Source organism: Sprattus sprattus (assembly GCF_963457725.1).
Source record: "Sprattus sprattus genome assembly, chromosome: 4".
In the NCBI taxonomy this organism is placed as follows: Eukaryota; Metazoa; Chordata; class Actinopteri; order Clupeiformes; family Clupeidae; genus Sprattus; species Sprattus sprattus.
The window spans coordinates 15,103,856-15,125,148 of NC_137923.1; the positions used below are offsets into that span (position 1 = coordinate 15,103,856).

Below are 21,293 nucleotides of genomic sequence, written 5' to 3' on the forward strand. Positions count from 1 at the left end.
CTCTGTCTCTGTGAAACACCATGAGAGAGTACACATGGTACATGGTGCTATTAAATTACATCTGCATTAGACTGAACTGAATTGACATGATGGAAGAAAAGCAAGTTCATGATGCTGCAGAGTTTATGAGACGGATGAACACTGTCACTCAAGATAGTCTGCTATTCTAACTCTCTCTCACACACACACACACACACACACAAACACACACACACACACACACACAATGGAGCCAGTTATTCACAGCACAACACCATTTTACGACAATGCAGCATGGCATAGCATAGCAAGGTTGTGGTGTGTCTTTTATTACCTGTGATGAACTATGGGTGAGGTTTGGATGGGGTTGTATTAAAGTTATCTTGGGAACAGCTGCTCCTGCTAACACCACAAGCTGGAGACTGGGGTATTGAATTATGGGTTTGTGTAACAGTGGTGTCAGGAAGCTCAGCTTGACCTTTCACCTGTGTCCTCTGCAGATGCCTTCTATGACATCATCACGGTGGGGGCTCCAGCAGCGCACTTCCAGGGCTTCAAGAGCGGCGGGCTGCAGAGGCTACTGACCCGTTATGAGAGCGAGAAGAAGAGGTGAGCGCGCACACACATACACACACACACACACACACACACACACAAACACACACACACACACACACACACACACACACACACACACACACACACACACACACACACACACACACACACACATTGCCCAGCAGAGAAAACATGAAGGCTTGAGAACATGGATACCCGACTTCTACATACTAATACATACTCACACACATATGCACAGTTCTGAGTGGAAACAGACCATCACACATACACAATAACACATACGGTCCACTGAGCTCAGACACAAACAAGGATAGACACACACCAGAGAGACATGCCTGAGCAATTTCCATTGTGTCAGCAAACTTTTTACTGCATGTAAACAACCACACATGAACACACACACAAACACAGCTTGGTAAGCTCAGGAGGGGGTGTTTAGCAGTTTTAGAAGACCTGCCAAAAGATGAAGGGATGATAACTCTCATTCGCACACACTTAGAAACGGAGAAATCAAAAGGAGGAAGTGTGGACATACACACACACACACACACAAACACACAAAAAGAAGATGGCAGACGGCATACACACATGAGCAGATGCTGAGCACACAAGAACAGATGACAGCACATGTGCCATTTTTCTGATACACACACACACACACACAAGTGTCATCCTACTCAAGAGTTATGGCGGGTGACCTCTGTGAGTCACCTTTTAAAAGCTACGGCTGGCTCCGATCCCCCAGTGTGTCCTCATCCGGCAGGAAGTACATGAAAAAGCAATCCAGAGAGAGAGGGCATGCGCTCAATTATCCTGCCCAGCCACCGAGGCCCCGGCCTGGGCACTGATCAACAGCCCACCTGAGACCCTCTACCCTTCACTTACCCTTGGAACATGCTTATCCTCCACCTCTTCCATCTTCCGCCCCATCTCCTCCTCCCCCTCTCCCCACCGCTTCCCCACGCAGCACACTCATAGTGCTGGTCTCCAACTGGCAAGGTATATAAATATCAGCTCCTTAATATTCCACAGGAACCAATTGTCCTGCTCACTGTGTGCGTGTGCGTGTGCGTGTGCGTGTGCGTGTGCGCGTGCGTTCATTCATATGCTGTAGACATGTTTTTAGCCCCGCGAGGAGTCTCCATACTCTTATTCATCAGCCATGATTCAACCCAGCCTCTGATTCAGTTCCTGTCTCCTCTCTCTTAACAATGTCACCCTCTGCATATTTCTGTTTTTATGCTGTCTCTCCCCCTCCCTCTCTCTTTGATGGTTCTGCCCTGTTTAATTAGAGAGACAGTGCCTGTCTGTTGGGGGCAGCGTGTTTAAATCAGCAGCAGGAGGCTTTAGGAGGAGCTGAGGCAGAGTGTGTGGACAGCCTTATTTTTCACCCTGGCCTCTTCCCCCTCTAATAAGATATCTGCAGTCATAAAGTCTGCCTTTCGACTGCCACTGTTCCCCTATGCATCTCTACCCTTTGATGTAAAGTTTGTGGCAAATGCCACTTCTCTTGTGAGTTGTTATTTATAGCCATTTTTGCCTGTGAACAGAAGCCGCTCCAGTCTTCGCCTGAACTCTTTGTGCTAGACAGTGTTTGTAACTGACTCTAGACCAGTTATTTGCTGGCTTAAACTTTGTTATTTGTTAAGACTTTTGTAATGTCAGGACTAGTGGCTCGTTGCTCCGTGAGTGTTCGTGTTGACGGCCGGGATGTGTCTAAACCAGGAGAAAGAGGGAATGGAGTATACCCTAACTGAGAAGAGAGGCCAGTGTTTTCCTCGCCTGCCCAGGCAGCCCTTTTTGTTGTCTGTTGTCTTTTTTGGGGTGCCCTTGCAAATAGGTGTCTTCAATAAAGAGGAGAATCTAGTATGCTGGTCATGGAAGTATGTTGAGTTGAGTTAACCTGTTGGCTCATACACATATTTGTTCTGCAAAGATCTGTTATGATTTGTTTTTTTTTATGTGAACAAGCTGTAGAAGCTTCAAATATTTGTTTACCTTTAAAGTTATAGCCGGAAGACTTACAAAGAAGGCCCTTAGGACAACATTTTTAATGTTGTAAGTTCAACTTTAATAAGTTATTCCATTGGTTTACACTTTTTTTCAAAGTGTGTCCATTGTAAAATAGTGGTGTAGTGACTTTATTAGTGTGTTTTCAAGCATTGTAGATAGAGCTTCTTTCCACCCTATGGTGCTTTTGCTCATTAAAAATATCCAATTAGCTGAACAGGAGCAAGGAGTCACTGCAGACTAGGAGAGCTTCAGAGGGGGGCAGGAAAGCTCATGCCCAATTGCTCATCCACAGTGGCACAAGGACGGGCAGTCTATCTCCCCAGCATGCCCCGGCGATAAGCACAGGCAAGCATATTCTCCCCAGAGTTCACTGGAGTGAAATCAGTTTTTGGGAGAGAGAGTGATTGTATGGGGATTAATGCACAGACGAGATAGAGCGCTTCCTCTTTTGTTTTATGTTTGACTTGGCTAATGACTCTGTGGCCTCAATTTTTTCCAATTTTCTGCCTCGCTAGTTGAGTAAGCCTCAGCAAAGCCCAGTTACGTCCAACCTCAAATCAAGTGGTTTGTCAGTCATCCGCCAAAGTGGAAAAATATTTTGCGTGCCATCACAGGTGACCACACAGGAACACAAATGGCTATGATTTATAAATAGATTGAGGGGCCAATTATGTGTAGTGACGTCAGGATTAGATATCTGCTCCATGTATAATGATGTATAGTAAGTGCTTTATATGAATGCAGTAAGCCCTACAACAAGCACAAAAGTACCTTATTTAACTGAGATTTGTACAGTACTGTGCAAAAGTTTTAGGCAGGTGTGAAAAAATGCTATGAACTAAGAATGCTTTGAAAAATGTAAACAATAAATGTTTATTTTTTATACATTTACATGGTAAGACTGAGCACAGCAACAAGACAGAACGTAGTTATACTGCATCAGCAGGGTCTCTCCCAGACAAAGATTTCAAAGCAGACAGGGGTTTCAAAATGTGCAGTTCAAGCTCTTTTGAAGAAGACGTTGAAGATCGTAGACGCAGTGGTCAGCCAAGGAAACTTAATGCAGCTGATGAAAAACCCATCAAGCTTATTTACCTTCGAAATCGGAAGATTTCAAGCAGTGGCATCAGCTCAGAACTGGCAGAAACCAGTGGTACCCAGGTACAGACATTTACTGTCCGGGGAAGTCTGGCCAGAAGTGGTCTGCATGGAAGAGTTGCAGCCAAAAAGCTCTACCCCGACAAGGAAACAAGGCCAAGTGACTGAACTAAGCATGAAAACATAGAAACTGGGGTGCAGAAACATGGCAGAAGGTGCTCTGGACTGATGAGTCAAAATTAGAAATATTTGGCTGTAGAAGAAGACAGTTTGTTCGCCGAAGGGCTGGAGAGAGGTACAATAATGAGAGTCTGCAGGCAACAATGAAGCATGGTAGAGGTTCCTTTCCAGTTTGGGACTGCATTTCTGCAAGTAGCGTTGTAAATTTGGTCAGGATGAATGGAGTCTTCAATGCTGAGAAATACAGGCAGATACTAATCCATCATGCAATACCATCAGGGAGGCGTATGATTGGCACCAAATGTATTCTGCAGCAGGAACATAACCCCAAACATACAGCCAATGTCATTAACAACTATCTTCAGCTTAAAGAAGAACAGAAAGTCCTGCAAGTGATGGTATGACCCCCACAGAGCCCTGATCTCTACATCATCGAGTCTGTCTGGGTTTACATGAAGAGACAGAAGAATTTTAGGAAGCCTACATCCACAGAAGATCTGTGGTTAGTTCTCCAAGATGTTTGGAACAATTTACCAGCCGAGTTCCTTCAAAAACTGTGCACAAGTGTATCTGGAAAATTGATGCTATTTTGAAGGCAAAGGGTGGTCACACCAAATTTTGATTTAATTTAGAATTTTCTTCTGTTCCTTCACTGCATTTTGTTAATTTATGAAGAATTGATGAAAATAAACTGTTAACACTTCCATTTTTGAAAGCATTCTTAGTTTACAGCATTTTTTCACACCTGCCTAAAACTTTTGCACAGTACTGTATATCTCTTCTGACAGAGCCGTTCTCCTAAAACGAGCAGTAGGCAAGATGTGAAACTCTGTCCTTCAAAGCGGCATTGATTAATCCAAGCAGAGAGCTGGACCGAGACAAAGCAGGGGGAAAGGGTAAGAGGAGAGACAGGAGAGCAGCAATGGAGAAGAGAAAGGGATGGTGGAAGAAAAATGAATAAAGAAAGAAAAGGTGTCGCCACAATCCTAATAAAGAAGCCATCCATCTTTGTTCCTATTTCATTGTTCAGTTCAGAGGGGTGGAGGGCCAGTGCTGGGTAGTGGTGTGGGTGGGAGGTGGGGGCGGCGGGGGGTGTTGGATCTGATCTCATCACTGATGCATTATGGCCGAGGTGCCATGGGTCACACGCTCACTGCAGTCCGCCACGCACCGTAGCCATCACCACGGCAGCCAATGGGCCGGCCAACTCAGAAGAACCAATCAATACCGCCACATAAAGGTTCCCAGAAGCCTCACTCCCTTTCTCTCACTCCCTCCCTCTCTCTCTCTCTCTCTCTCTCTCTCTCTCTCTCTCTCTCCCCCTCTCTCTCTCTCTCTCTCTCTCTCTCTCTGCCCTGATCCTGGGCAGTTAGATCTCATTAATACATGCATCTCCTTCTAGAAAGGAGGCTTTATTCCCTTTTAATTGTGCCCGGCAGGCATGGCTGAAGAGCCAATCACTCTTTTAAAAGCCGCCTTCTGCATCCCTTACGGCGTCTACAGTCAGATGAATGTTTCTTCTAGGGCTGGATGGGGAGATGGCTGTGTGTGTGTGTGTGTGTGTGTGTGTGTGTGTGTGTGTGTGTGTGTGTGTGTGTGTGTGTGTGTGTGTGTGTGTGTTCAGGGTTAGAGTTCAGTTCAGGAGGATGAAGTCGTTTTGTTTGTGTGTCTAGGGGGTATTTGGAAAGAACTGAAACAGGCACAGCTCCTCTCTCTCTGGTATATCACACCTGTTATGTGGCCAGCTGTTTGTGTGTGTGTTGGTGTGAACTATTTGCGTGTAGTCCAATAACTATTGCAGGCACGGCTGGTCACCCTAGGAACTTGTCCCCAATTTATGAGGTCAGTGTGTGCGTGCGTCTTTTATTGTGAATAAAGAACGTCAGCAGACACAGCTGGTCACTGAATATATATTGCCTCGGTTTACAAGGTCAAGTTTGTGTGGCCGTGTGTGTATGCTCCATGTGTGCCAAGTTGGCTTCAGTCAACACAGGTGGTCATACCAGTTTTGTTGCCCTTATTTATGAGATCGTCTATGTGTAGGGGGAGTACTGCACTGAAGGACACACCTGGTCACAGCAAGCTTTCCTCACTTTATAAGGTATATAAGGTATGTACACACAGGTTTTACGTCAGCACTGTAGATATTCTAAGAAATTATAATTAGTCCTCACTGCAGTTAAATGTAAATGCTGTGTGTACATTGTAATGCTGCACAGGATTTCAATATTGTATTACAGACTGTGCATACTGTGTATACAGACCAGCTAGTCTTATGCTTACATCTCAGTGGTAAAGCATTACCCTTTACCACCATCTTGCCTTCTACCAATAGTTTCTGTTCCTGATTTATCTTGTCTGGGACCTGTACTTTCAGGCTGTCAGAACCATAACAGTGCGATGCGCACTTAGCTGCTGTAGCCTTAGATCAGATGGCACCAGGCTGCTCCAATATGCAGGCTCAAATCACTCTCTGGGGCTAGGAGAGACCTTCATTAATTCCCTTTCTGACTTTCTCTTGCCTTGCTGTTGTCTATCTTGTTCAGTCTTAGCTTCCTGCTTCTCGCTCTCCCTCTTTCTCTCTCTCAATTAGTGATGGGCATATGTGGGACCAGAGCTTGATTGCGGAGACAAGCCTGTTGTTTCTCCCGCTCAATACAATCATACACAGACTCCCATTGATCATTTATGAACACCAGGGGAGCAGTTCTCAGTCTGCTGTCCTTGAATGGGCAGGGCCTGCACCCGGAGGCACGGAGGGGATGGACGTGCTGACTGCTCGGGTGCGACAAGCTGCTTGGCCCCCTGAGGTGCACAGAGAAAGGAGGAGTTGCTTTGGTCCGGGTGGTATAATGTGTTCCTTTCATTTTGTAATATTCATCCCTGTGCCTCCCTCTCTCTCCAACTCGTTCTTGTTTCTCCCCCTCTTATACAACCCTGTGAGAGGTTAGAGGACTGGACAATTAAGTCGCACTGTGTTCTAGGCCTGCATGATTTCCACTTTGCTGCAGTAAATTGATCCATAAAAGTATCCCCCTACTTGCTTGCATGGTTTGCACCCGGTTCCGTTGAATGGCTCTGGCAATCAGTTTAAACAGCCAGCAGTGTGGACTGTGTTGTGTGAGCCAGTTTGTTTCTTTGCCTTGCTGCCTTGCTGTTGCTCTGTCTGACATCCAGACCGTGCAAAAGCCATTGGACTGACAGCCATGATGATCCCCGCCTCGCTAACGAGACTCTCTGAATGTGGATCCTCAGCCCTCTCCCGACACTCAGAGTCATTATCCATCGTACAGGTAAAACACTGGCCAATAGACCCAGCTGAATTATTCAGTTCCGACGTGCCCCTGTGAAAGTTTTCCCACTCGTCAGCACAGTACTGTGGTAGCATGTTAGCGTGTGTGGTAGTAGCCTCAGTGGCGGGCCTCGCTGACGGAATAACTTAGAGGCAGAGAGAGAGAGATTAGAAAAGATGTGAAGAGATAGTCAGAGACATGGAGACAGAGATGGCAGTGTGAGGGTACACTGCTGACCCATTAGAATATTTCACCCCCATTTTGGAATGTGTTTTTTCTTTTTAAGCAAAGAGCTTGGATTTGCCATGAGCAGTGGTGGGTGGCTATCCTCCCGGGAGCTAATTAGACAGATGACTGGCCCGGCAATTCCCCCTACTGGCAACTACAAAACCCCATCCTCCACTCATTTTACTCTCACTCTCTCTCTCTCTCTTCCTCCCTGCCTCTCTCCTTCCTTCATCCTTCAGTCACTCTGCTGCTTCCTCTCTTTGCTCCTTCACTATGGTTCTGCAGTGGTGTTGGGCGACAGGTGTGGCCTTTTGTCACATGGTTGATTGCAGCTGTAGGAACTTAAGCCACCCAATCAGAGTGAGCAGGATGGCCACAGGCTCTGCTCAGCACGGCGCTTTGTTATTAGTCAGTCATGCCTGAGGGCAAGGCTTCAGGCTCTGGCCTAGATAGAGAGGGAAGGAGAGAGAGAAAGAGCGAGAGGGAGGGAGGGAAGGAGACTCTCAAAGAGAAAAGGTGCAGGGGAGACAGAAAGATGGAGGGAGGGAAAGAAGGAAGAAGAGAAAAGCAAGGAAGACAGATCGTTCTTTAGAATAAGAGGGGAAAGACAGGAACTGGAGATCAAAGACAAGGAGATGAGGGAGAGGAGGTTCATATTGAGATGTTAGAGCCGTAGCCTGAATATTTTCTGATGGCAAACCTCAGTCCCACAGATATATCTATTGGGAGAAGAAGAGAACCAGGATCAGTAGCAGATTGGTCAGTAATTAGTCATTGATTGTTTGTTTTCTCTTCCTTATTGCCTGAGATCAGTCCTTTCAGGGCTGGCATTGGTAGAACCCATAGAAAAAGTGTTCTTGTTTTTCAAACATTTTTGTTGTTGTTGGGTGGCTCATCTACCCAGCCTCTGAAAGCGCTGAGGTGTTGAATAGACCTCATGCTTTGGGAGTTATTTGTGACTTGCCTCCAACCCGACAGATCAATAATCATTACTTTTCCAAATGGACAACCTGATTACTTGGCCTCCAAAGATGCATGAACCTTTAATGTAAGTTGGGCCACATCGATCCAGGAGGAAAACATGAATCTATTCCTAGAGTCTACCAGCAAATCTGTGGAGCTCGGAAAAGTCAGCGGATGGCCATTGATTGGGTCTAAATACCACCCATTCGAACCCACATCCTCATCGATTTGGGTGTGTGGTCCAATAAAAGGCGTAAAAAATAATCATGTCTCTGCAACATTCCTTGCGTCAGCTGCTGTGTGTTGCATGTAACATGTATCTTACCCAGGACATTAAAGTGATTTACCCTCATTTAATGTGCACCATCTCCCCTACAGAGGGCTCAATTAAGGGAGCCATTCCTCCTGCTCATCTGTCATGAGAACATGGCTAAGCCACTTAAACCACAAGCCTCGATTTAGAGGCAGACCCATCAAAGTGATGTTTTTCCCTCTAACAAACGCACCCCACACACACACACACACACACACACAAACACACACACACACACACACAAACACTCACTAACTCTCTCTCTCTATTGTCTTTCCATTTGTTCCTTCATTCACTACCTAAACTTTTGAGTTTCTTCCCTATCACTCGCTTACAGTAGGTACACACACTCACTGAAAATGTGCTCATTGACATGTGCATCTACAAATACCTGCCTATACCAGTGTCATTAAACACTACTTTTTCTACATCTGATTTAACCTCCTTTACGCATGTATTTACTTCATATACTGTGCCTCAACCTACCCAGCTCTTGCATTGTGCATTGTATCTGTGTCGCTTCACAATAACTCCACCTGACCCTCTCAATGCATAAACTTCTCACATTCACCACTGCATTATTTGTGTCACATGTAGCGGATTCTGAATATCGATATCCTATCTTGACAAGAGAGTAAATGTAATCATCTCTCTCTCTCCCTCTCTCTCTCTCTCTCCACAGCTACAGTACAGCGTACCAGTGTATCTACTACTCTCCGGAGCAGACGGCTAGGGCGAGGGATGTGCTGGGGAGCCTGAGCGAGCTGCAGCCCCTCATCTCCAGCCTGGCTGACCGGCTGCTGCAGTCTGCCCAGCAGCGTTCAGCCGATGCCCTGAGGGACACCCTCAAGAGCCTCGCTGAGAAGGTGAGTCCCCCTCGCCCAAACCCCCTGACCTCAGCACTTCACAGCCCAGCAGGCACTCCAGCTAAGACGGGGAGAGAGAGAGACTAAGGGCCTGATTTACTAACATGCGACCGCTGCTTAATCTGCGCTCGCACATTAACGCACGGTGTTTTTGCGCATTTTACTTGGTATTTATTAGTGCTGTCAGTTTAACGCGTTATTAAACTAAAATTAAAAAAATTAATAAATAAATAACTTTTTAGATTAACGTTATTTTGCCCTCCCAAACTTTGTAGTAGGCTAACGTCACGTTTGAGTGAATGATGAGCGCGATACAGCGAAATGGATGATAAACAGCTTCTGAATAGAAAGTTTACCTTTAAAAGTTGTGTTGTGCAAAAGAAGCGAGCTTCACTGTTGTCTGAAAATGTCAACAGGCAGCTGGCAGCAAAAAATATTAAACCATGGTTTAACTGCACTATAGGCTGAGTCCTTGTTTATCTTAAATGTGCACTTTAGCTATAATTTTATTTTGTACCGCCCTTTTTAGCAATGTTGTTTTTCAATAAAATAAAACATTGCTTAAAGCAAGCCAATCCACTTTTCCATGTTGATAACAGCATTAAAATAAAATAAAAATGATGGAAAAAAATAATTGAAGGGGCATTTAGAATAGGTAAAATTTGCGATCGCGATTATTTTTGATTAAATTAATCGCGATTAATTTTAAGTTAACTATGACAAAAATGCGATTAATCGCGATTCAATATTTTAATCGTTTGACAGCACTAGTATTTATCAAACCAGATCGCGCTGGGCAATCTGTGTTTACTCCGCCCTATATAGGCCCTGATTTACTAACACTGCGACCGCTGCTTAAACTGCTGTCGCACATTAATGCACGGTGTTTTTGCGCATTTTCCGTGGTATTTATTTAGGAAGAGAAAATGAAGGTTCAGCGAGGTTGAGATATATATGTATTGGTTCACGTTCGCTCAATCACTGAACCTGATTCAATGTGTGCGCTGCTATATTGTTGTTCTGCCCGCCATCACCTACAGTGAGATGTTTAAAAGAACACGATTATAAAGAATATGCTATTGGTGGCATTAATGCATAAACTGTCTATTATAACAATATAGATGTGTACATGGCGAGATTAATAATTTCTACAAGGGACATGGGTTCACTACAATATACAGCCGCGGAAAAAATTAAGAGACCACTTCAAAATTATCAGTTTCTCTGGTTTTACTATTTATTGGTATGTGTTAAAGTAAAATGTACATTTTAGTTTTATTCTATAACCTACTGGCAACATTCCTACCAAATTTCAAATAAAAATATTGTCATTTAGATCATTTATTTGCAGAAAAATGACAATTGGTCAAAATAGCAAAAAAGATGCAGTGTCTTCCGATCTCGAATAATGCAAAGAAAACAAGCTCATATTCATTTTTAAACTACACAATACTAATGCTTACACTTAGGAAGAGTTCAGAAATCAATATTTGGTGGAATAACCTTGATTTAAAATCACAACTTTCATGTGTCTTGGCATGCTCTCCACCAGTCTTTCACATTGCCGTTGGGTGACTTTATGCTACTCCTGGCGCAAGAATTCAAGCAGCTCGGCTTCTTTTCATGGCTTGTGACCATCCATCTTCCTCTTGATCACATTTCGGAGGTTTTTTATGGGATTCAGGTCTCGAAATTGGGCCGGCCATGACAGGGTCCTGATCTGGTGGTACTCCATCCAGACCTTTACTGGCCTGGCTGTGTGGCATGGAGCATTGCCCTGCTGGAAAAAACATTTCTCAGAGTTGGGGAACATTGTCAGAGCTAAAGGAAGCAAGTTTTTCTTCCGGGACAACGTTGTACTTTGCCTGGCTGAGGTTTGTAAAAGACCATAAGGATTGTAAAAAGCGGACTGGAGGGTCTTCTAGTTCGTCTTCTCTGATGAGTCCAATTTTCAGCTTTGCCCAACACATGGTCGTCTGATGGTTAGACGGAGACCTGGAGAGGCCTACAAGCCAGAGAGTCTTGCACCTACTGTGAAATCGGACTCATCAGAGAAGACGAACTTAGAAGAACCTCCAGTCCGCTTTTTCAATCCTTATGGTCTTTTACAAACCTCAGCCAGGCAAAGTACAACGTTGTCCCGGAAGAAAAACTTGCTTCCTTTTGCTCTGACAATGTTCCCCAACTCTGAGAAGTGTTTTTTCCAGCAGGGCAATGCTCCATGCCACACAGCCAGGCCAGTAAAGGTGTGGATGGAGTACCACCAGATCAGGACCCTGTCATGGCCGGCCCAATTTCGAGACCTGAATCCCATAAAAAACCTCTGAAATGTGATCAAGAGGAAGATGGATGGTCACAAGCCATGAAAAGAAGCCGAGCTGCTTGAATTCTTGCGCCAGGAGTAGCATAAAGTCACCCAACGGCAATGTGAAAGAGTGGTGGAGAGCATGCCAAGACACATGAAAGTTGTGATTTTAAATCAAGGTTATTCCACCAAATATTGATTTCTGAACTCTTCCTAAGTGTAAGCATTAGTATTGTGTAGTTTAAAAATGAATATGAGCTTGTTTTCTTTGCATTATTCGAGATCTGAAGACACTGCATCATTTTTGCTATTTTGACCAATTGTCATTTTTCTGCAAATAAATGATCTAAATGACAATATTTTTATTTGAAATTTGGTAGGAATGTTGCCAGTAGGTTATAGAATAAAACTAAAATGTACATTTTACTTTAACACATACCAATAAATAGTAAAACCAGATAAACTGATAATTTTGAAGTGGTCTCTTAATTTTTTCCGCGGCTGTATATGGACGTGGGTGCAATCAATGGTTCCGATTACGTTCGGAAAGTTTGCGATTTCAAAGTCCACAATGGACCCTTCCGCAAACTCTGCCCCCCTTAGCAACGGTTGCTATATCAGTCAAGCATTCACGTTTCCCAGGTTCTCAGCATTGGTATGAATGGCGTGCCAACATGTTTTCAACCGTGTCAATTTCAGCTCTACCCAAAGAAATCACAAGCATTTTTTGGAAAAACGGCAAGATCTCAGATCGAAGCAGGCAAAAGGGTCTGCAATATGCTTATATAGGCTACAACCACGACATTACATGCCGTGTTTGTAGACAGACAAATGCTTAGGCTAACAGGTTTATTTGTTCTATTATCTACACAGTCGCCGCTACGCAAACATGTAAGGTGGTAAAACTGAATCGTATTTTAAGCAAGGGTTTTCTCACGTTTTCGATGCAGTGGGCAGATTTTAGCGACATAGCTTCTTGGAACAAAGTAGGTGCTTCTGTTTACGTTGCTGACATTCAGCTGATGGGGGGGTCGTCCACATTGTTTGATCCACAGCAGGCATTTCTCTCTCTGGGTCTTGGGTTTCGGGAAGGGATAAAATGTTACCCCTCCCTCCAGCCTTTTTTGATAACGGTTGTCAGAATTACACACTCCATAAGCGCAACGTTTCATTTTCTCTTCTCGAGCAGACGTCTCTCTCATTGACTTCCATTCATCAAAATGGCTCGCTTGACTGAGGTCCCGAGCTTAGTAACCGTTGCTATGATTGATCAGTTACCGTTTTGGGGAGTGGTCGCGGAAGGGTCTATTGCGTTCAGAGCCAAACTCGCGGCATTGTATGGGTAGCTAGCGATAGTCATGGCTCTGTGTGTGTGTGGGTGTGTGTGTGTGCACGAGTTCAATGCCTCTCTCTCTCTCTCTCTCTCGCTCCTGCGGGCAACGAGAGTGAAGTGTCTTTCTCCCGTGTCTGCGGGGCAACGTGAGTTATAAGTCAATGTTAATGTTGACGGTGGAAATAGGAATTCACTTTTCCACAAACTGGTTGAAATTATCCGGAGGCCAATATTTGCAAATTAGTTTTAACAACTGATGGAATGGGATGTGATCGTTGGGTGGAGGGTTGGATGTCTCTCTGATCTAGTCCAGTAATTGAAGTATTGCGTGGCTGGTTAACCTGTACCGTCTAATGATTTGTGGTTCGCTTAACTGAAAATGTGTTATACGAGTTGAAAAAAATATTTCTGTGCGCTGTCTCTGTCTTCTTTCTTCGCCTTGCTGTTATCACTGCTGCCATATCAACGTTTTCAGACTCAATGGAAATGCGCTTCCAGGTTAAGACGTGCTTTTATGAGGCGGAGAATTAGCGCGCAAATCGGAGACGTGCGCTCGCCAGGCAGTTTATTAAATACTACGCAATACATCATTAGGCGCACTCCTACCATTAAAGTGCGCTTCACGCCTACATTACCACCCACGTCTCCGTGCCATCCCACCTGTTGGCAGGACACACCCTCAAAGCGTTAATATGCGACTCTACTCAAATGCGCCCCCTTAGTAAATACCGTTTTATGTTTATGACCGCTATTTTACGCCAGAAATGGGCGCAATCCTGTTAGTAAATCAGTCCCTAAGTGCTCAAAGTAAGTAGAAAGAGAAAAACACTTCCTGTTACATTGCGACAAAAAAAAGCTACTGAAATAAAAGATATATTTTCTAAAAAATATATAAAAATTATCCCAAATGAATCTATTATAGACTCTGTCAAACCACATACAATTTAAATGCTAACAGCAGCATGACATGTCACAGCCTGCCATAATTTAAGGGACAGCCACTTAAGAAAAACAATATTAAATAAATAACAGATTAAAGTCTTAAAGTGTTTTATCCTCTTTTATATTTATGTATAGATTTTTGTATTATTATTTGTATTTATTTATTTTATGCTTCAACATATATTTGATGTTTTGCATTTCTCCATGTTAATGTAAACATTTTGCTGTATTATAAAATGACATTACATTACAATTACATTACATTTTATGAATTAGGTTACATAAAATACTGCCATGCGATAAATAGTCTGGAAATTTTGGTATTGAGGAAAGATACTCCAACTACTACTTACACAGAAGTACTCTTCACTCCCCTATTGTCTTTATTGTTTAATTCTTTTCTGTCTTCATTCTCCTTATAAGAGAAAGGAACATCTAATGTGTCATGGTCTCGTGGTTGTTTATGTATTTGTTTGTTTGTTTGTTTCCTTTTTGTCTTTTACATTGCCTTTGCCTTTCAGCTGTCGTTGTTCATCTCATCTCCTCTCATTCTCCCTCTCTCCTCTCCATCACTCATTTCCTCTCCCCTCAAGCCTACCCACACCCCAACATCTGAGAGCCCCTGCAGGTTCTCTTAACGCCCCCCGCATGTTCCTTTAAAAGCACCATAAGTGTGCAGTCCCAGCTCTGCTGTCCTCTTTGCCCTGCTGGTGGAGTGAGATAGGAGCCCTGTTCCACAGCACAGCAGGCCTAGAGATACCTTCTCTACCTCCGTGTGTGTGTGTGTGTGTGTGTGTGTGTGTGTGTGTGTGTGTGTGTGTGTGTGTGTGTGTGTGTGTGTGTGTGTGTGTGTCCTGCTCAGGAGAAAAGATTGCAGCATTGTCACAGCAAATGTTATGTTGAGGGGTACATTTGAGCATTTCAGTTTAACTGAGGAGAAGTTGAACGGAGGAGAGCTTCCCTGTGTCCTTAGCCACCATGTGAATTTGACATCGGTATGGGGGTCACTGCTTTAGATGTTGGGATTCTCCCATGAGGGTATACAGTTCCACCGCAGCTGAGTCATCTCAAGTACTAATGGCACCGAAATCATCTGAATATAAACACAGCCTCTCGCAGGTGAAGTGCCCAAAGGCAGACACTTAAGGGCTCCTTAAGGAACCCTCAGATTGACACATTTATGTTTGTCTGGTTACATTTACGTATATGCTTGTGTGTGTGTGTGTGTATGTATGTGCGTGAGTGTTTGTGTGTTAAAAAGTGAGCATTAATACGTACATGTTGCACATGCCATGTGTGTAGTTGATATATGTCTTGCCTGTATGTGTGTGTGTGTGTGTGTGTGTGTGTGTGTCCATCTCCTGTCAGTCCTGTCACTGTCCCAGGTGTAAACTGGTGCTTTGTCATGTGTTGCTGAACCCGCCTCAGGTGTCTGTCAGCAGCTCATCACTCAGATTACCTCCTCACAGCAGCATCAGCAGCTTCAGGCTCCAGCTGATTAAAGCTGTAAAGTGTGTGCGTGTGTCTGTGTGGCTTGTGTGTGCCTGTGTTTGTATCTGTATGTGTGTGCTCTGTGAGTGAGAGCCCATGTGAATGTGTGTGGATGTGTGTGTGTAGGACAAGTATGTCTTCATTAGTGTGTGTGTGTGTGTGTGTGTGTGTGTGTTTGTCTTGTGTGTGTGTGTGTGTGTGTGTGTGTGTGTAGACCCCAGCAGCGACTCTTCAGCCTGGCTGCCACTGAGGCTGGGCAGGTTTATAGGCTCTGCTGTTTTTATATCTGCGTAATTAATGGAATCCATCTGGCCCTGTCAGTCTGTGGTTCGCTGCCGAGAGACGGCTGGTGTCACAGCAGAGCGGGGGCCCAATCAACTGCTTTAATTGGTACATTCACTCTATCAATGTCTCCAACAAGCACACACAGTCACACACACACACACACACACACACACACACACACACACACACACACACCTCGTGATTAGAAGAAGCGCCAGTGAAACAGTGTGGTCAGCGGTTGACCCAGCTCTGATTGAAATGTCAAGCTGAGTGTTGGTGTGGGATGATGGTGGTCTTTGTGTGTGTGTCTGTGTGCACATGTGTGAGTGTGTGTGTGTGTGTGTGTGTGTGTGTGTGTGTGTGTGTGTGTGTGTGTGTGTGTGTGTGTGTGTGTGTGTGTGTGTGTGTGTGTGTGTGTGTGTGCGCATGCCTGTGTTTGTGCATCCATGTGCATGAATGTGTATGAAATATTGTGTCAGTGTGTGTGTGTTTGTTTGCTTGCCTGCGTATGACCCTGTGCTTGCCTGTGTGTGTGCGTGCATGCGTGCGTGCGTGCGTGCGTGCATGTGTGTGTGTGTGTGTGTGTGTGTGTGCGTATGTGTATGTGTGTGCCCTTGCATTCAGCAGTCTATGAGTGTGTAGCCAGGCTGCTCAGCTTGCATAAAGTTCACTCACAAGCCCCTGGTGTCCCATCCGTCACGTATTGGAAACCCATGGCCCGTGAAGCCTTCCGCTCGGAATGCAAGCTTGTGCTTTCCCCCACGCTGCCCGAGTGGCGCTTCCCTCCCCGCCCTGCACACCTGGGGAAGGGAAGTTGAAGCCATGCTGATTTTCCCACACCCTTCTGCTGCTTGAACTGCCGTCAAACAGGTATCAGTGTCTCTCTCTCACAGCCATTAGACACACACAAACACTCTTCTACTATCCATGGGAGGTCTGCGATGCTCCAGTCAGTCATCTTAAAGCAAATCCAGCACACAGCGCTGGAATCAGCATGGCACTTTCCACCAATTAGCTGTGTCAGTCTGATCCAGGAGCTGTCAACAGGCTCAGAGCTCCAGTCAGACAAACAGATAGGCCCTGGTGCCGGCATTCTGTGAGGGGGGTTAGTGTGGGGTGGGGGGCAGCAGTTTGCACAACGCTAGCCAAAGCTTGGGGGCGGCCAGAGGGGTTTTGTCAGTGCTTGAGGCAGCAGTTTTGGCCAGTGCTAAATGATTAGCGGTGCTTTTAGGAGCAAGAGCACTAGGCACTCACTGGAAAACACTGAAAAACATTCAATAGAAGCTCAGAAGCAGAGATTTATAGTGGTGAGCCATCAACTGTTGGTTGTCGAAAACCCTTTGGAAAGGGTTTGGATATTGTGATGGTGCTCCTGGTCGGACAATAAAAATCTGATCATAACCCTGTTCCAGCTTCCCTCAGAAACCCTGAGTGTGTTCTGTAAACATGGAGTTAATTGATTTTGTGCCACAAATTATAAAATGAATGCCAGAACATGGACAAGGTGTTACTTATTTACACTTGCTGGTTGTCTGGTAAGCAAATTTGCTGGTTATCTGGTAAGCCACAGCATAGCATGCAAGCCAAAGTAATAATCAAAAAGGGAGAAAGAATAAGAGATTATTAATGTTTGCTTTTTCCTGAGTTTCTGCCCACAAGGAAGTCAGGGACAGGAAGGGAATGAATATAGACAGAACCCAAGACAGTAGTGTGTGTGTGTGTGTGTGTGTGTGTGTGTGTGTGTGTGTGTGTGTGTGCGTGTGTGTGTGTGTTTGACCTCACCAGTCACAGACAGGATGCATAGAATGGTGTGCCCTGCTTTTGTTCATTCACCCCAGCAAATGCAATGAATAATAAACAGACTGATAGATTTCAAATTACATTTGAAAGATAAGCCAAGCTGAATTTGAATATGGATTGACACATTCCCCACATTCCATCAAGCTTTTGTCAGGGTTTTTTTATTTTATTTTCACCAGTCTCTGATTACTTCTATGCTGTGTGTGTGTGTGTGTGTGTGTGTGTGTGTGTGTGTGTGTGTGTGTGTGTGTGTGTGTGTGTGTGTGTGTGTGTGTGTGTGTGTGTGTGTGTGTGTGTGTGTGTGTGTGTGTGTGTGTGTGCGCGTGTGTTTGTGTGTGTGTTTGGTGTTTACACGCTGCATATTCTCTTTTCTCTGCTTTCATCTCCAGATGAGTCTATCAGGAGCTGAGAACGCCTTAATCTCCCTAAATGAAATGTTTTGGTTTTTGAAGGCAATGAGCCCACTGTATATGGCTTATGGGGCCGGCTGTGTTCTTGATGGAGCTGAATAGGGCCTAAAGCTGCCTGGAATGATGTTCCATTCGGCTTGCCTCCAGCCCACTTCAATTAAATTAAACATGAGAGAGCTTCTCGCCATCTTCATCACAGAAGGCACAGAGCTCTTCTCTGGCGACAGCCATTTCAAATCAGGAAACAATGGGCCATGTTTTTTTGTCTTTTTAAGTCAAAGTGGCTGTCGTTAATGAATCCAGACCCAGTGCGTGTGGAGTCGGCCGTGACAGGGAGACCTGTCTGTTTTGAAAGATCATTAGAGCAGAGTGACTGTGAGGTTGTATTAGTTAGGTTAAGCTTTCAAATACGTCCTCGGCATCCTCTAGCGCTGCACCCTGCAGTTACACCATCAATCCATGTTCGTCTCCCGCTGAATGTATTTCTTGCCAACCCTTGTCTCTCACGCCCTTGTCCTCTCTCTCTATCTCACTCTCTCTTGCTCTCTTACTCATATCTCCTACTTGTTTCGTCCTACATGGGGTTAGAGCATTTTTTTTGTTTTGGTGACAAATGTTTGCAACCATTCTCTCTCTCACTCCCTATGTCCCTCTCTCATTCTATCTCTCTCCACCCCTAAGCAGCGTGTGTGTGTGTGTGTGTGTGTGTGTGTGTGTGTGTGTGTGTGTGTGTGTGTGTGTGTGTGTGTGTGTGTGTGTGTGTGTGTGTGTGTGTGTGTGTGTGTGAGTGTGTGAGAGTGTGAGAGTGTGTGTGTTATGGGCTCAGTGGTTAGCTTATTGGAATGCTAACTCAATTATTCTTGAGAGCCCTTATCAGTTCCTCCACTGAGCCTCGGCCCCCGGTGAGGATAGTCAGCATACAGTAGCGCATGACTGTGAGATCAAAGGCACTCCTCTTTCTCCCCCTCTCTGTCTCACTCTCATTTTCTCCTCCTCTCCTTCCTCTGCGGAGGCCTCGCTGAGGTGTAATTGAATTGTTTGTTGTTGTTGTTGCTGTTGCCATAATGCGAGTCAGGAGGTTCATCTTCCTTTCTCTTCCCTGCTTCTTCTTCTCCTCTCCTTTCTATCTCTCACAGTCTTTCTTTGTCGCTACTTTTCTTTATTTCCCCTCATCTCTCTCTCCTGCTCCCCTCTGCCTCCCCTCCTCATCTCTCCGATGCACACGCACACACAGCTCTACATTCTCTTTGATAACAAGTTTACTTTCTGAACAGGAGGAAGAAGAATGTGTGTCCATTGGATTTTCTATATTGGTTTAAAATAATGTTGTAGCTCTCATCTTACTTCCTATTTGTGTCTCCATTTTCTCTATTTGTCATTGTCTCTACTTAGTCTGGATGCTTTCTCTCATTCTCCGTACTTCGTTGTCCCACTCTCTCTCTATCTATACATCTCTCTCTCTCTCTCTCTCTCTTTCTCTCTCTCTTGGGAAGTTGTCAATGTTGAATTATGTGTTATAAGGTTGCAGTAATGTAACGGTTGAGTGTGGTCCAATAAACATTATAAGAGTTTCAACCCCCCCCCCCCCCCCCCCCTCTCTCTCTTTCTCTCTCTCTCCTCAGACGGAGCAGTTTGTGCACGCTCTGAAGGATGAGCTGGTGAAGAGTGCTCTGCTGGCCCTGCACGCTGCGAGGCCCGGTTATGTCTCCAAGACCCAGAACCAGACCCAGAACCAGACACCGTTGCACCTGCGGCCCCAGACGCCCAGCCATCCAGGCCAGATGGGCCCGCAGCCAGATGCCGTCGTCTGCAACAATGTGGACGGAGCGCAGACACCCACCAAAGAGGAGCCGCCGGCAGCAGCACCGCTGGAGCGCCAGAACTCCATACCGCACCACAAAGAGTACGACGAGGAGGAATGGGCAAGTGCTGCATTATGTCTGCTTCCTCTCTGTCTCCTCCTCCTTCCTCTCTGTCTCCTCCTCCTTCCTCTCTCCTTCCTCTCTGTCTCCTTCTCCTTCCTCTCTCCTCCCTCTCTGTCTCCTTCTCCTTCTTCTCTCCTTCCCCGCTGTCTCCTCTCTGTCTCCTCCTCCTTCCTCTCTGTCTCCTCCTCCTTCCTCTCTCCTTCCACTCAGTCTCCTCCTCCTTCCTCGCTGTCTCCTCTCTGTCTCCTCCTCCTCCCTCTCTGTCTCCTCCTCCTTCCTCTCTCCTTCCTCTCTGTCTCCTTCTCCTTCCTCTCTCCTTCCTCTCTGTCTCCTCCTTCCTCTCTGTCTCCTCCTCCTTCCTCTCTCCTTCCTCTCTGTCTCCTCCTCCTCCCTCTCTGTCTCCTCCTCCTTCCTCTCTCCTTCCTCTCTGTCTCCTCCTCCTTCCTCTCTCCTTCCTCTCTGTCTCCTCCTCCTTCCTCTCTGTCTCCTCCTCCTTCCTCTCTCCTTCCTCTCTGTCTCCTCCTCCTTCCTCTCTGTCTCCTTCTCCTTCCTCTCTGTCTCCTTCTCCTTCCTCTCTGTCTCCTCCTCCTTCCTCTCTGTCTCCTCCTCCTTCCTCTCTCCTTCCTCTCTGTCTCCTTCTCCTTCCTCTCTCCTTCCTCTCTGTCTCCTCCTTCCTCTCTGTCTCCTCCTCCTTCCTCTCTGTCTCCTTCTCCTTCCTCTCTGTCTCCTTCTCCTTCATCTCTGTCTCCTCCTCCTTCCTCTCTGTCTCCTCCTCCTTCCTCTCTCCTTCCTCTTTGTCTCCTCCTCCTTCCTCTCTGTCTCCTCCTCCTTCCTCTCTGTCTCCTTCTCCTTCCTCTCTGTCTCCTTCTCCTTCCTCTCTGTCTCCTCCTCCTTCCTCTCTGTCTCCTTCTCCTTCCTCTCTGTCTCCTCCTTCCTCTCTCCTTCCTCTCTGTCTCCTTCCTCTCTGTCTCCTCCTCCTTCCTCTCTGTCTCCTTCTTCTTCCTCTCTGTCTCCTCCTCCTTCCTCTCTGTCTCCTTCTCCTTCTTCTCTCCTTCCCCGCTGTCTCCTCTCTGTCTCCTCCTCCTTCCTCTCTGTCTCCTCCTCCTTCCTCTCTCCTTCCTCTCTGTCTCCTTCTCCTTCCTCTCTGTCTCCTCCTTCTTCCTCTCTCCTTCCTCTATGTCTCCTTCTCCTCCCTCTCTGTCTCCTTCTCCTTCTTCTCTCCTTCCTCTCTGTCTCCTTCCTCTCTGTCTCCTCCTCCTTCCTCTCTGTCTCCTCCTCCTTCCTCTCTGT

General features: G+C 45.7%; 1 protein-coding gene across 1 annotated transcript in view; it reads left to right on the forward strand.

The window, feature by feature from the left end:
• The window catches only part of inpp4b (inositol polyphosphate-4-phosphatase type II B), a gene marked incomplete at both ends in the record, with an annotated part of 73,170 nt that overhangs the window by 30,302 nt on the left and 21,575 nt on the right, over window positions 1-21,293 (forward strand). Inside the window, 3 exons of the mRNA XM_080836375.1 lie at window positions 480-588; window positions 9,329-9,512; window positions 19,701-20,000. Coding sequence (XP_080692501.1) covers window positions 480-588; window positions 9,329-9,512; window positions 19,701-20,000 — 593 coding nt within the window. The remainder of the gene's footprint in view (window positions 1-479; window positions 589-9,328; window positions 9,513-19,700; window positions 20,001-21,293) is intronic.